The 13,801-nt window shown below is 39.0% G+C and overlaps 1 protein-coding gene across 1 annotated transcript in view; it reads right to left on the reverse strand.

Moving 5' to 3' along the window:
* The window catches only part of FRMPD4 (FERM and PDZ domain containing 4), a gene marked incomplete at its 5' end in the record, with an annotated part of 552,900 nt that overhangs the window by 89,819 nt on the left and 449,280 nt on the right, over nt 1-13,801 (reverse strand). The window contains 2 exons of the mRNA XM_053707589.1: nt 4,801-4,983; nt 7,228-7,317. Of these exons, the coding sequence (XP_053563564.1) occupies nt 4,801-4,983; nt 7,228-7,317 (273 nt within the window). The remainder of the gene's footprint in view (nt 1-4,800; nt 4,984-7,227; nt 7,318-13,801) is intronic.

Below are 13,801 nucleotides of genomic sequence, written 5' to 3' on the forward strand. Positions count from 1 at the left end.
CCAACCCCCCAAATAAAATACTATCTAAAAAACCTAAGCTCCCCATTGCCCTGAAAAGGGCATTTGGATGGGCATTGCCCTTAAAAGGGCAGTTAGCTCTTTTGCCGCCCAAACCCTAACCTAAAAATAAAACCCACCCAAAACACCCTTAAAAAAACCTAACACTAACCCCCTGAAGATCGACTTACCGGGAGAAGTCTTCATCCAAGCCAGGCCGAAGTCCTCAATGAAGGCAGGAGAAGTCTTCATCCAAGCCGGGCGAAGTTGTCCTCCAAACTGGCAGAAGTCTTCATCCAGACGGCATCTTCTATCTTCATCCATCCCGCGCGGAGTGGGTCCATCTTCAAGACATCCGACGCGGTGCATCCTCTTCATCCGACGACTAAAGCAGCCAATCGGAATTAAGGTAGAAAAAATCCTATTGGCTGATGCATTCAGCCAATAGGATTGAAGTTCAATCCTATTGGCTGATCCAATCAGCCAATAGGATTGAGCTCGCATTCTATTGGCTGATTGGAACAGCCAATAGAATGCAAGCTCAATCCTATTGGCTGACGTTGGGGGCGGCAGATTAGGGGTTAATAAATGTAGGTAGGTTGCGGCGACATTGGGGGTGGCAGATTAGGGGTTAATAAATAGTATGTAGGTGTCAGCGATGTTGGGGCAACAGATTAGGGGTTAATGCATATAATGTAGGTGGCGGCGGTGTCTGGAGCGGCAGATTAGGGGTTAAAAAATTTATTATACTGTTTGCGATGCGGGAGGGCCTCAGTTTAGGGGTTAATAGGTAGTTTATGGGTGTTAGTGTACTTTTTAGCACTTTAGTTATGAGTTTTATGTTACAGCGTTGTACCATAAAACTCTTAACTATTGACTTTTAAATGTGTTAGGACTCTTGACAGGGTACAGTGTACCGCTCACTTTTTGGCCTCCCAGGACAGACTCCTAATATTAGCGCTATGGAAGTCCCATAGAAAAAAGACTTTACAAAAAAGCAGCATTAGGACCTCTTAACGCTGCTTTTTTACCCTAACGCACAACTTGTAATCTAGCCGAATGTTTGTTCCTGGTTTAGCAGAAATTATTTCTGATATTATGAGGGGAAAAGGATCTTTTCTACCACAAGATAGGAAGAATAGAACGAAAGGAAGTCAGAGTAATTTTCGTTCCTTTCGTAGCTTCAGGGGTAAGTCTTCCCCTTCCTCTGCCAAGCAGGAACAGTCCAAGCCTTCTTGGAAGCCCCGTCAGTCTTGGAACAAGGGGAAGCAACCAAAGAAACCCGCAGCTGACTCTAAATCAGCATGAAGGGTTTGCCCCCGATCCGGGAGTGGATCAAGTGGGGGCAGACTTTCTCTTTTATCCCAAGCATAAGTTCGAGATGTCCCAGATCCCTGGGCTGTGGACATAGTATCTCAGGGTTACAGATTAGAATTCAAGACCTTTCGTCCCAGGGGCAGGTTCCACCTCTCAAGATTATCTGTAGACCAGATAAAGAGAGAGGCGTTCTTGAAATGTATTCAGGATCTTTCCTCCCTGGGAGTGAATGTTCCAGGTCCAATTCAGGAACAGGTTCTAGGTTTCTTTTCCAATCTGTTCATAGTTCCCAAAAAAAAGAGGGAACTTTTCGACCTATTCTGGATTTGAAATGTCTTTCAAGATGGAGACATGACGACCATAGACCTAAAGGATGCGTACCTTCATGTACCCATTCACAGGGATCATCACAAGTTTCTGAGATGTGCTTTTCTAGACAAACACTTTCAGTTTGTAGCTCTTTCATTTGGCCTTGCCACAGCTCCCATAATTTTCTCAAAGGTCCTGGGGGCTCTCTTGGCAGTGGTCAGGGCTTGGGGTATTGCAGTGTTGCCATACCTGGGTGACATCTTGGTTTAGGCGCCATCTTTTCAACAAGCAAACTCTCATACAAAGATTTTGTTGTCTTTTCTACATTCCCACAGTTGGAAACTGAATCTGGGAAAGAGTTCCCTTGTTCCAGCTACAAGAGTAGTTTTCTTAGGAACTATAATAGATTCCCTTTTGATGAAAATATTTCTGACAGAGGTCAGAAAATCCAAAATTCTTTCATCTTGCCTCTCTCTCCAGTCTACTGTTCGACCATCAGTAGCTCAATGTATGGAGGTAATTGGTCTGATGGTTGCTTCCATGGACATCATTCCTTTTTGCTCAATTCCATTTGAGAGCATTGCAGTTATGCATGCTCAGTCAATGGAATGGACCATGTGGTTCTGTCTCAGAGGATAAATCTAGATTGGGCGACAAGAGATTCCCTCCCTTGGTGGCTTTCTTAGTAATATCTGTCTCAGGTCACATGCTTTCGGAGACCCTCCTGGGTGATTGTGACCACGGATGCCAGTCTGCTGGGCTGGGGAGCAGTTTGGAATTAGTTAGAGGCACAGGGACTCTGACCTCAAGAGGAGTCTGCTCTCCCCATAAACATCTTAGAGTTGAGAGCGATTCACAATGCACTGAGGGCTTGGCCTCATATGTCCTTAGCCCGTTTTATCAGGTTTTAGTCAGGCAACATAACCTCAGTGGCTTACATCAATCACCAAGGAGGAACTGAGCGTTTCTTAGCCATGAAGGAGGTGGCTCAGATTATTAAGTGGGCAGAAGCTCACAATTATTGCCTATCTTCCATCCTCATTCCTGGAGTGGACAACTGGGAAGCTGATTTTCTGAGCAGACAGACTTTTCATCCCGGGGAGTGGGAACTCCATCCAGAGGTGTTCTCCAGTTTAACCCTCAGATGGGGGGGTGCCAGAACTGGATCTGATGGCGTCTCAGCAAAATGCCACATTTCCAAGGTACAGTTCAAGGTCAAGGGATCCACAGGCCATTCTGATAGATGCTCTGGTGGTTCCTTGGGAATTCAGGCTGGCATACCTGTTTCCTCCTCTTGCTCTCCTTCCACTAGTCATTGCTCATTTCAAACAAGAGAGAGCATCAGTGATTCTAATAGCCCCTACGTGGCCTCGCAGATCTGGTATGCGTACTTAGTGGAGATGTCGTCTATCCCACCTTGAAGACTGCCTCTGAGGAAGGACCTTCTAATTCAAGGACCCTTTCTTCATCCAAATCTCATTTCTCTGAAGCTGACTGCTTGGAGATTGAACGCTTAGTTCTGCCTAAGCGTATTTTCTCTGAGTCGGTCATTGAGACTTTGGTTCAAGCTCACAAGCCTGTGACTATAAAGATTTACCATAAGATATGGTGTAAATATCTTTGTTGATGTGAATCCAAGGGCTACTATTGGAGTAACGTCAGGATTCCTAGGATTTTGTCCTTTCTCCAGGAAGGTCTGGAGAAGGGTTTGTCAGTCAGTTCTCTGAAGGGTCAGATTTCTGCATTATCTATTTTGCTTCATAAGCGTCTAGCAGGCGTGCCAGATATGCAGTCTTTTTGTCAGGTTTTGATCAGAATCAGGCCTGTGTTTAAGTCTTTTACTCCTCCTTGGAGTCTTAACCTTGTTCTTAAAGTTTGGCAGCGGGCTCCGTTTGAGCCGATGCATTCCATAGATATTAAGTTGTTATCTTGGAAGGTGTTGTTTCTTATTGCTATTTCTTCTGCTAGGAGAATCTCTGAGCTCTCGGCTTTGCAGTATGATCCGCCTTATCTTATTTTTCATTCTGATAGGGCGGTTCTTTGTACTAAGTTTGGTTTCCTTCCTAAAGTTGTTTTGAATAGAAATATTAATCAGGAAATTGTTGTTCCTTCTCTATGTCCTAATCCTTCTTCTCAAAAGGAACATTTGTTGCACAATTTGGATGTTGTGCGTGCTTTAAATTTCTACCTACAGATGACTAAGGGTTTTCTCCAGTCTTCTTCCTTGTTCGTTTGTTTCTCTGGGAAACAAAAAAAGGTCAGAAAGCTACTGCTACTTCTCTTTCTCTCTGGTTGAGAAATATAATACGTTTGGCTTATTAAACTGCTAGTCAGCAGCCTCCTTAGAGAATTACAGCTCATTCCACTAGGGTTGTCTCTTCTTCTTGGGCTTTCAAAAATGAAGCTTCTGTGGAACAGATTTGCAAGGCTGCAACTTGGTCTTCTCTGCATACTTTTTCTAAATTTTCCAAATTTTATACTTTTCCCTCGGCTGCGGCTTCTTTTGGGAGACAGGTTCTTGAAGTGGTGGTGCCTTCTATTTAGGTCTACCTGTCTTGTCCCTCCCTAGTCCTCTGTGTCCTCTAGCGTGGGTATTGGTTCCCAACAGTAATTGAGGACGCCAAGGACTCACCATATCTTAGGAAAGAAAACACATTTTATGCTTACCTGATAAATTTCTTTCTTTCCGGATATGCTGAGTCCACGGCCCCGCCCTTTATTTTAAGACAGTTTTTTTTTACTAAACCTCAGGCACCTCTACACCCTGTGTTACTCCTTTTTCTCCATTTATCTTCCGTCGAATGACTGGGGTTTGTGGGAAGGGGAATGATACTTAACAGCTTAGCTGTAGTGCTCTTTGTCTCCTCCTGCTGGCCAGGAGTGATATGCCCAACAGTAATTGAGGATGTCGTGGACTCACCATATCCGGAAATAATTTTTTTTTATCAGGTAAACATAAATTTAGTTTTTCTTAACCCGTGTTTTTATATATATATATATATATATATATATATATATATATATATATATATATATATATATATATATATATATATATATATATATATATATTAAAAATGATTTCCATGTTATAAAAAAAAAAATCTGAATCTTTTATTAAAAATTTATATACAGGAAAAAGATATAAACATTTAGCAGACAAACACAAACACTTACTTTTACATCTAAAACATGGAGCTCAACTCTGACAGTTATTTCATCTTCTGTAAACATCTCAATCCTATTAACATGGCTAAAGTCGGCAAGCAAAGCAACAAGGTTTGTTTTTGTGTTAATTACATGGCTGATGCCATATCGTGGCCCAACTAGTAAAGTTACATCTGATTGCTTTTCTCCCTGCTATAAAAAGAACAAAAGTTAATTATTTATATTTACATTTATTACATTATGTATCTAGATCGGGAGTTCAAAATTTATAAAATCTTCAATGAATAATTTCTATATTGGGAAAACATTTGCAAATTAATTCATATGCTTCTAATTTAAAATTCAACGAAATATATGCTAATGTTTTAGATTACAAATTTAAATAGACTTTCATGCTATGTAATCTTTTGTTTAATTTCATATAATGGTAAAAGTTTACTTATTGTGTACTTGTTAAACTGTGGTCACCCCTAAATCTAATATATATATATATATATATATATATTAAAAAAACCTTCTCAGGGAAGTGTCAGTTTATTTCTAAATCACACAATTCTTCATGACCCTTCAACTCCAGTCTCTCTTCAGTTTGAGAAATATGAATCACAATTTTCTTTTGTTTGCTTTTTAATTGATATAAATCTTACTAAAACATATATTAGATGTGAACAACAACATATATATGTGTGTGTGTTTGTGTATAATTATATTGCAATACTTTAAAAACCATACAAGGAATATCTCCATGTAAGGCAGATCACATATTATGTTATTCATATAATAAAAATCTGCTTAAGGAATGTTTTTTGTGTACATTCCGGACAAGGGCTTATAACAAATTGCTATAATATGTAAATTCACAGGAGATACTATAATTTATTGGTATATTTACTCCCTCAGATAACATTTCTAAAGTCTTTTATATCAATTTCAGGAAATATTAAAATTAAAATGTTCTGGTAGTTGCAATCTGGCTCCATTAACTTTTTGTTTGTTGGATGTGTTTGGTGCTTTTCATAAATGTGCCGCAAAAGTTTTTAAGATAACTTTTGAAAATTTTGGCTCATTTTCATGTTGGCCTTTTTAGCTAGAGATCTGATTTGGAAATTGGGCTGTCTGTTGAATTGTAATATTCTAAAGGAACCATCTGCAGTATATATTTTTTTTTATTATTTCTTTATGACTGTGGAAATGTTGATAGTGTTTCCAGACATTCTAATATTTTTACATTATTGTCATTTGATGGGTATACATTTTTTTGTTCATTTTTTCTCATTGACTTGGCAGCACAAGAGAAAAATAAACATTATAATGAAAAAATAATGCATCTACTAACTTCTGAAAGAAAAAAAATCAATCCTTAGAAATAACTGATACATTCAATTGATGTGAAATGTTACTAGTACAACAGGGAAACAAAAAATACAAAGATGAGTATTAATAGTACAGTATGAATATATTAATGCAAATAGTCATAATAAAAGCGAATTATATTGAAGCATGTGCACACCTCGTGCCCACAGTCTAGTGTGTTTTTTACCTGAAGAAGGCAAGCAGAAGCAAACTATGCTTTCATCGCTCTGCTTTCCATTACCCAACAAAGCTGATACTCAATGGAAGCCTACATGATAACATCCCACGGCAAGCAGGGTAACCAAATGTCAGATACTATTAGTATGACAGTACACTATGCATTATTATTATAGCATATACATAAAATAATTATATGCTAGTCCTATAGGCTCTTACAAATAAATTATTAAATATAATAATAATACCCTATTACATTTTATTAAACTATTGTTTGCTTAATCATAGGAATAGTTAACCAGTATACTGATCTTGAAAAAGCATATAAATAGACATGGGCATTCAACAGCCTTGTTAGATGCAAAATGCGTAATTAGGCGGCCTCTAATTGATGTGGCCTCTTTTCGGGGCCTGATTTATGTTTGTGAAAGATCACAACACTTAGATCTGTGGAAAACCAGATCTTAATGTGATGATTTTCCCAAGCAAATATCCAGCAAGGAAAAGAGCCACCTACTTCCGTATTCAGCAGCTAATGAAGCTGCCTAATGCCAGTGCCTACATATAATCGTTAAATAATCAGTGAATCAAACAGTTAAGTATCCCATGACTTCCCTGTGCGTGCTGTGTTACTCATGTTTACATCTCTTTGTATACCTGGGCAAACGGCTCAATGAAAATTGTAAGCTGATTGCTTTTTGTCAGTTCTTTAGTTGTAGGGGAATATGCTCCTTTTTACCAATGTATGCATCTTACTATTCTAATGTTTCTATAACTTATTTACAACGTTAGTGATGTCTTGAGACTTTTGTCTCTATTTTGATTTTCAGAGACTTTTCTGATTTCTTAAATTTTAAAGAACACCTGTGCAAATTGTTTTGTTACATTGACATCAAATATACTTACAATCAGTTTTGCTTTAAATACTCGACCTCCATATAAACGTAGATCAGTAAGAAATTTGAGATAGTGCACCTTGGCTTGTAGAGCAGAAAGCTAGAAAGAAAAAAAAAAAAAAAAAAAAAAAAAAGGAAATTCACTATTTTTACTTTCTATTTTGCTATTAAGCAGTTCCATTATTTTTGAGTTGTATACATTTTGTCATGGATCACAAGTGGTGCGGTATTTAGCACTTCCGCTTAAGCATATACAGCTCTAGAAGTAATCTTTATGCGTGTGCGGGTTATATGCGTATAACAAGTTGAAAGTAAAAGTTTTTGCTCGTGAGCGCTAACTTCAGGACCTTGGGAATAGCGGCTGCGCTTTTTGAAGAACATTGGAATGTAAAACAGGAGTAACGTGCTTTAGCTCTAATGTGGTGTCTGCTTAGCGCACATGATGAATTAGTTATCTTAAGGTGGGTTATATATTAAATATAAGATATTGAAAAATATTCATAATAAGCAAAGGGTGACACATGTATAGCTGTAGTTCAATTTACCACGCTATCAGCTAGCAGTAGTGTGGTTGTTACTACCAGAGCCCATCCTACATATGCCCAGTATAATCAGCATATGTCCAGTGAATTTGCATGCAAAAAAAGAGAAAATATGTGGTGAAAGGAAACTTGATTAACCGGTATGACTCTGTGATCGATTATCTGGTTCTGCAAAAGAGCTGATCCCATGAGTATGGGAGGTTTGATAGGTTCTGGAGAGCAGGGGTATAGTGACCCGGTGTCCACTGGCAGCTATAAAGACCTGGTGAGTCTAAATGTGATAAGGATGATGTAAGCGACTTAAAGGGACATGGGGGCATATTTATCAAGGTCTGGCAGACCTGATCTGACACTGCGGATCAGGTCCGCCAGACCTCGCTGAATACAGCGAGCAATACGCTCGCCATATTCATCATTGCACCAGCAGCTCACAAGAGCTGCTGGTGCAATGCTGACCCCTGCACACTTGCAGCCAATCGGCCGCCAGCAGGGGGGTGTCAATCAACCCGATCGTATTCGATCGGGTTGATTTCCGGCGATGTCTGTCCGCCTGCTCAGAGCAGGCGGACAGGTTATAGAGCAGCGGTCTTTGTGACCGCTGCTTCATAACTGCTGTTTCTGGGGAGCCTGCAGGCTCGCCAGAAACACGGGGCATCAAGCTTAAATCAGAGCTTGATAAATATGCCCCATGAAATCCAATTTTTTTCTTTCATGATTCAGATAGAGAATACAAGTTTAAACAACTTTGTAATTTACTTCTATTATCTAATCTGTTTCATTCTCTTGGTATCATTTGTTGAAGGAGCAGCAATGCACTAATGGTTTCTAATTGAACTCAACTACACTATTAAACCCTAAACTGCCACACCCCCACATGTTAGAATACCCGCTACACTATTAATGCCTAAACCCCTATACCCCCACATTTTAAAGTATGCGTTACACTATTAACCCCTAAACCACCACACTCCGCATTGCAAAGTACCCCTCTACCCTATTAACCCCTAAACCTCCATCCACACATTATAAAGTACTCCTCTGCACTATTAAACCCTAAATCCCCACACCTCCACCTTGCAAAGTACCCCTCTACACTATTAACTCCTGAACCGCCACAACCCCCATCACAAAGTACCCAACAACCTCTAAACCCCCTAACAAACTAACACCCCCTAACACCCCTAACCTAGCACCCCCTAAATTACAAAAAAAAACTAACATTACATTCAAAAAAACTAACATTGCATAAAAAAACACCTAACATTACATAAAAAAACCCTAACATTACAGAAAATAAAAAAACTACTATTACTAAAAAAAACTAAAACAATACCAAAAATAAAAAAAGTTATGCCTTTTCTAAAACTATAGCCGCACTTAACCCTTTAGTGACCAGACCATTTTTCAATTTTCTTACCGTTAAGGACCAGGGCTATTTTTACATTTCTGTGTTTAGCTGTAATTTTCCTCTTACTCATTTACTGTACCCACACATATTGTATATAGTTTTTCTCGCCATTAAATAGACTTTCTAAAGATACCATTATTTTCATCATATTTTATAATTTACTATATAAACAAATTATAAAATATGATGAAAAAATTGAAAAAAACACACTTATTCTAACTTTGACCCTCAAACTCTGTTACACATCTACAACCACCAAAAAACACCCATGCTAAATAGTTTCTAAATTTTGTTCTGTTCTGAGTTTAGAAATACCCAATGTTTACATGTTATTTGCTTTTTTGCAAGTTATAGGGCAATAAGTACAAGTAGCACTTTGCTATTTCCAAACCATTTTTTTTTTCAAAATTAGCGATAATTACATTGTAACACTGATATATGTCAGGAATCCCTGAATAACCCTTAACATGTATATATATTTTTTTAGTAGACAACCCAAAGTATTGAACTAGGCCCCTTATGGTGTATTTCATGCCACCATTTCACCGCCAAAAGCGATCAAATTAAAAAAACTTTTTCACAAACTTTAGGTTTCTCACTGAAATTTTTTACAAACAGCTTGTGCAATCATGGCACAAATGGTTGTAAATGCTTCTCTGGGATGCTCTTTGTTCATAAATAGTAGACATACATGGCTTTAGCATTGCTTTTTGGTAATTAGGCCGCTAAATGCTGCTGCGCACCACACTTGTATTATGCCCAGCAGTGAAGGGGTTAATTAGGTAGCTTGTATGGTTAATGTTAGCTTTAGTGTAGAGATCAGCCTCCCACCTGACACATCCCACCCCCTGATCCCTCCCTGACCCCTCTCAAACAGCTCTCTTCTCTCCCCTACCCCACAATTGTAACCACCATCTTAAGTACTGGCAGAAAGTCTGCCAGTACTAAAATAAAAGGCTTTTTTAAATATATATTCTGCAGTGTAGAATCCTGCTTAGCCCCCAACCTCCCTGATCCTTGCCAAACAGCTCTCTGTCTGCCAGTACCCAGTTTGCAAAATTTTAGAGTAGTAGTGTAGTTTGCAAAATTTTAGTGTAGCTGCCCCCCTCGCTCGCGCATGCTCCCACCCTCTGCTGTGCAGTCCCGGAAATGGAACTCTGTTACAGCGATGGGCCGCCCACCCGCCTCCCTCATATCCCTACAACGCCACAACGATTGGCACCATCGCTGGCTGATTCAGAGAGGGCCAGGCCAGGCACGTCCTTGGTTGTCATCGACCCTTTTTTGTACGACGTGCCTGGCACGTCCACGGTCGCTAAGGGGTTAAAAAAAAAACACTCCAAAATATAAAACCCTACACTAACACTAAAATAAGCTAAAAAGGGGAATAATGAAAACAAAGCAATAAGAGCTTTCTTTTATTATTATTATTATCATCGTTTTTTTAAAACAAATTACTTGGTGCTACAAAAATGTTCAAAACAGTAGAGGGATGAATTACATACACTAACAGGTGCAATAATTGAGTTACCTAAGTTGTACATAAGGATATAAATGCCCTGCCCATGAGCTCAATCAGTAGTAGTTCACTTACATACAAAGCTGCCTACAGGTAGTGTGGCTCTCAGGCTTACAATCAAAAGGGGAGGGAATGGACACAGAAGGTAAGGGAGAAGGGAAATAAATCTGAGAATGAGTGATTACATAGGGAAAACTAAGGAAAGAAATTGAGTGGTGAGTGAGAAAATGAAGATTGGAAAAGAGTCAGTGGCCCCTAGTTATCAAGCCGTCAACCGCAAATACGCTGGAATTCCGCAGCGTATTTGTGGCAAGGCTGATTTGTTCATGTTCACTGCTGCCCGACATCCCATTGATTCCTATGGGAGATGTCTGCACCTAACACCCTAACATGTACCCCGAGTCTAAACACCCCTAATCTGTCCCCCCCTACACCGCCGCAACTAAATGAATAAGATAGCTGCAATGTAATTAATAATAGCTACAAATAACTACAATTAAATACAATGAAATAAACTAACTAAAGTACAAAAAATAAAAAAACTAAGTTACAAAAAATAAAAAAAATAAAAGTTACAAACATTTAAAAAATATTACAACAATTTTAAGCTACTTACACCTAATCTAAGCCCCCTAATAAAATAACAAAGTGCCCCAAAATAAAAAAAATGCCCTACCCTATTCTAAATTACGAAAGTTAACAGCTCTCTTACCTTACCAGCCCTTAAAAGGGCTTTTTGCGGGGCATGCCCCAAAGTATTCAGCTCTTTTGCCTGTAAAAAAAAATACAACCGTCTTCAGCCAGCCGACCACCGATGGAACAGAAGAGGACATCCGCAGTGGCCCAAGTCATCATCCAATGGGCATTGAAGAAGTCTTCCATCCGATTGAAGTCATCATCCAAGGGGCGCTGAAGAGGTCTTCCATCCGATTGAAGTCTTCATCCAGGCGGCGTCTTCAATCTTCATCCATCCGGAACGGAGCCATCTTCAGACGAGCCGACGCGGAGCCATCTTGATCCAATCAGCCAATCGGATTGAGCTCGCATTCTATTGGCTGGCCAATAGAATGCGAGCTCAATCTGAATGGCTGATTGGATCCGCCAATTGGATTGAACTTCAATCTGATTGGCTGATTCAATCAGCCAATCAGATTTTTCCTACCTTAGTTCCGATTGGCTGATAGAATCCTATCAGCCAATCAGAATTTGAGGGACGCCATCTTGGATGACGTCACTTAAAGGAACCGTCATTCGTCGGGAAGTCATCGATGGAAGAAGATGGCTCCGCGTCGGCTTGTTTGAAGATGGCTCCGCTCCGGATGGATGAAGATTGAAGACGCCGCCTGGATGAAGACTTCAATCAGATGGAAGACCTCTTCAGCGCCCCTTGGATGATGACTTCAATCAGATGGAAGACTTCTTCAGCGCCCCTTGGATGATGACTTCAATCGGATGGAAGACTTCTTCAGCGCCCCTTGGATGATGACTTCGGCCTTTGCAGATGTCCTCTTCTGTTCCATCGGTGGTCGGCTGGCTGAAGACGGCTAAAGGTAGGATGATCTTAAGGGGGGTAGTGTAAGGTTTATTTAAGGGGGGTTTGGGTTAGAGTAGGGGTGTGTGGGTGGTGGGTTTTAATGTTGGGGGGGGTTGTATTTTTTTTTTACAGGCAAAAGAGCTGAATACTTTGGGGCATGCCCCTTAAAAGGCCCTTTTAAGGGCTGGTAAGGTAATAGAGCTGTTAACTTTCGTTATTTAGAATAGGGTAGGGCATTTTTTTTTTATTTTGGGGGCATTGTTATTTTATTAGGGGGTTTAGATTAGGTGTAAGTAGCTTAAAATTGTTGTAATATTTTTTAAATGTTTGTAACTTGTATTTTATTTTTTGTAACTTAGTTTTTTATTTTTTCTACTTTAGTTAGTTTATTTCATTGTATTTAATTGTAGTTATTTGTAGCTAATTTATTTAATTAATTTAATGATAGTGTAGTGTTAGGTTTAATTGTAACTTAGGTTAGGATTTATTTTACAGGTAATTTTGTATTTCTTTTAGCTAGGTAGTTATTAAATAGTTAATAACTATTTAATAACTATTCTAACTAGCTAAAATAAATACAAAGTTACCTGTAAAATAAATATAAATCCTAAAATAGCTACAATGTAATTATTAATTACATTGTAGCTATCTTAGGGTTTATTTTACAGTTAAGTATTTAGTTTGAAATAGGAATAATTTAGTTAATGATAGTGTAGTGTTAGGTGTAATTGTAACTTAGGTTAGGATTTATTTTACAGGTAAATTTGTCTTTATTTTAACTAGGTAGCTATTAAATAGTTAATAACTATTTAATAGCTATTGTACCTAGTTAAAATAAATTGAAATTTGCCTGTAAAATAAAAATAAATCCTAAGATAGCTACAATATAATTATTATTTATATTGTAGCTATATTAGGGTTTATTTTAAAGGTAAGTATTTAGTTTTAAATAGGATTAATTTAGTTAATAAGAGTTATAATATTTAGATGTATTTAATTAATATTTAAGTTAGGGGGGTGTTAGTGTTAGACTTAGGTTTAGGGGTTAATAATTTTATTATAGGTGGCGACGGTATAGGGGGGGCAGATTAGGGGTTAATAAGTTTAATACAGGTGGCGGCGGGGTCCGGGAGCGGCGGTTTAGGGGTTAAACAATTTATTTAGTTGCGGCGGGGTCCAGGATCGGCAGAATAGGGGTTAATAAATTTATTATAGGTGGCAGCGGTATAGGGGGGGCAGGATAGGGGTTACTAGGTATAATGTAGGTGGCGGCGGGGTCCGGGAGCGGCGGTTTAGGGGTTAATACATTTATTATAGTTGCGGCGGGGTCTAGGAGCGGTGGTTTAGGTGTTAATAACTTTATTTAGTTGCGGGGGGCTCCGGGGGCGCCGGTATAGGGGGTAGAACAGTGTAGTTTAGTGTGGGTGCTTAGTGACAGGCTAGCAATAAAGCTGGGAAAAAGCCGAAGAGCAGCGAGATCGGATGAGTGATAACTATCACAGTCCGCTGCTCATCGTCCCGTACTTGGTGCGTGGCTTTTTGACAGCTTTATTGATAACTTTGGCGAGCGTATTCAGGTCC

The sequence above is a fragment of the Bombina bombina genome, chromosome 3 (assembly GCF_027579735.1).
Source record: "Bombina bombina isolate aBomBom1 chromosome 3, aBomBom1.pri, whole genome shotgun sequence".
Lineage (NCBI taxonomy): Eukaryota > Metazoa > Chordata > Amphibia > Anura > Bombinatoridae > Bombina > Bombina bombina.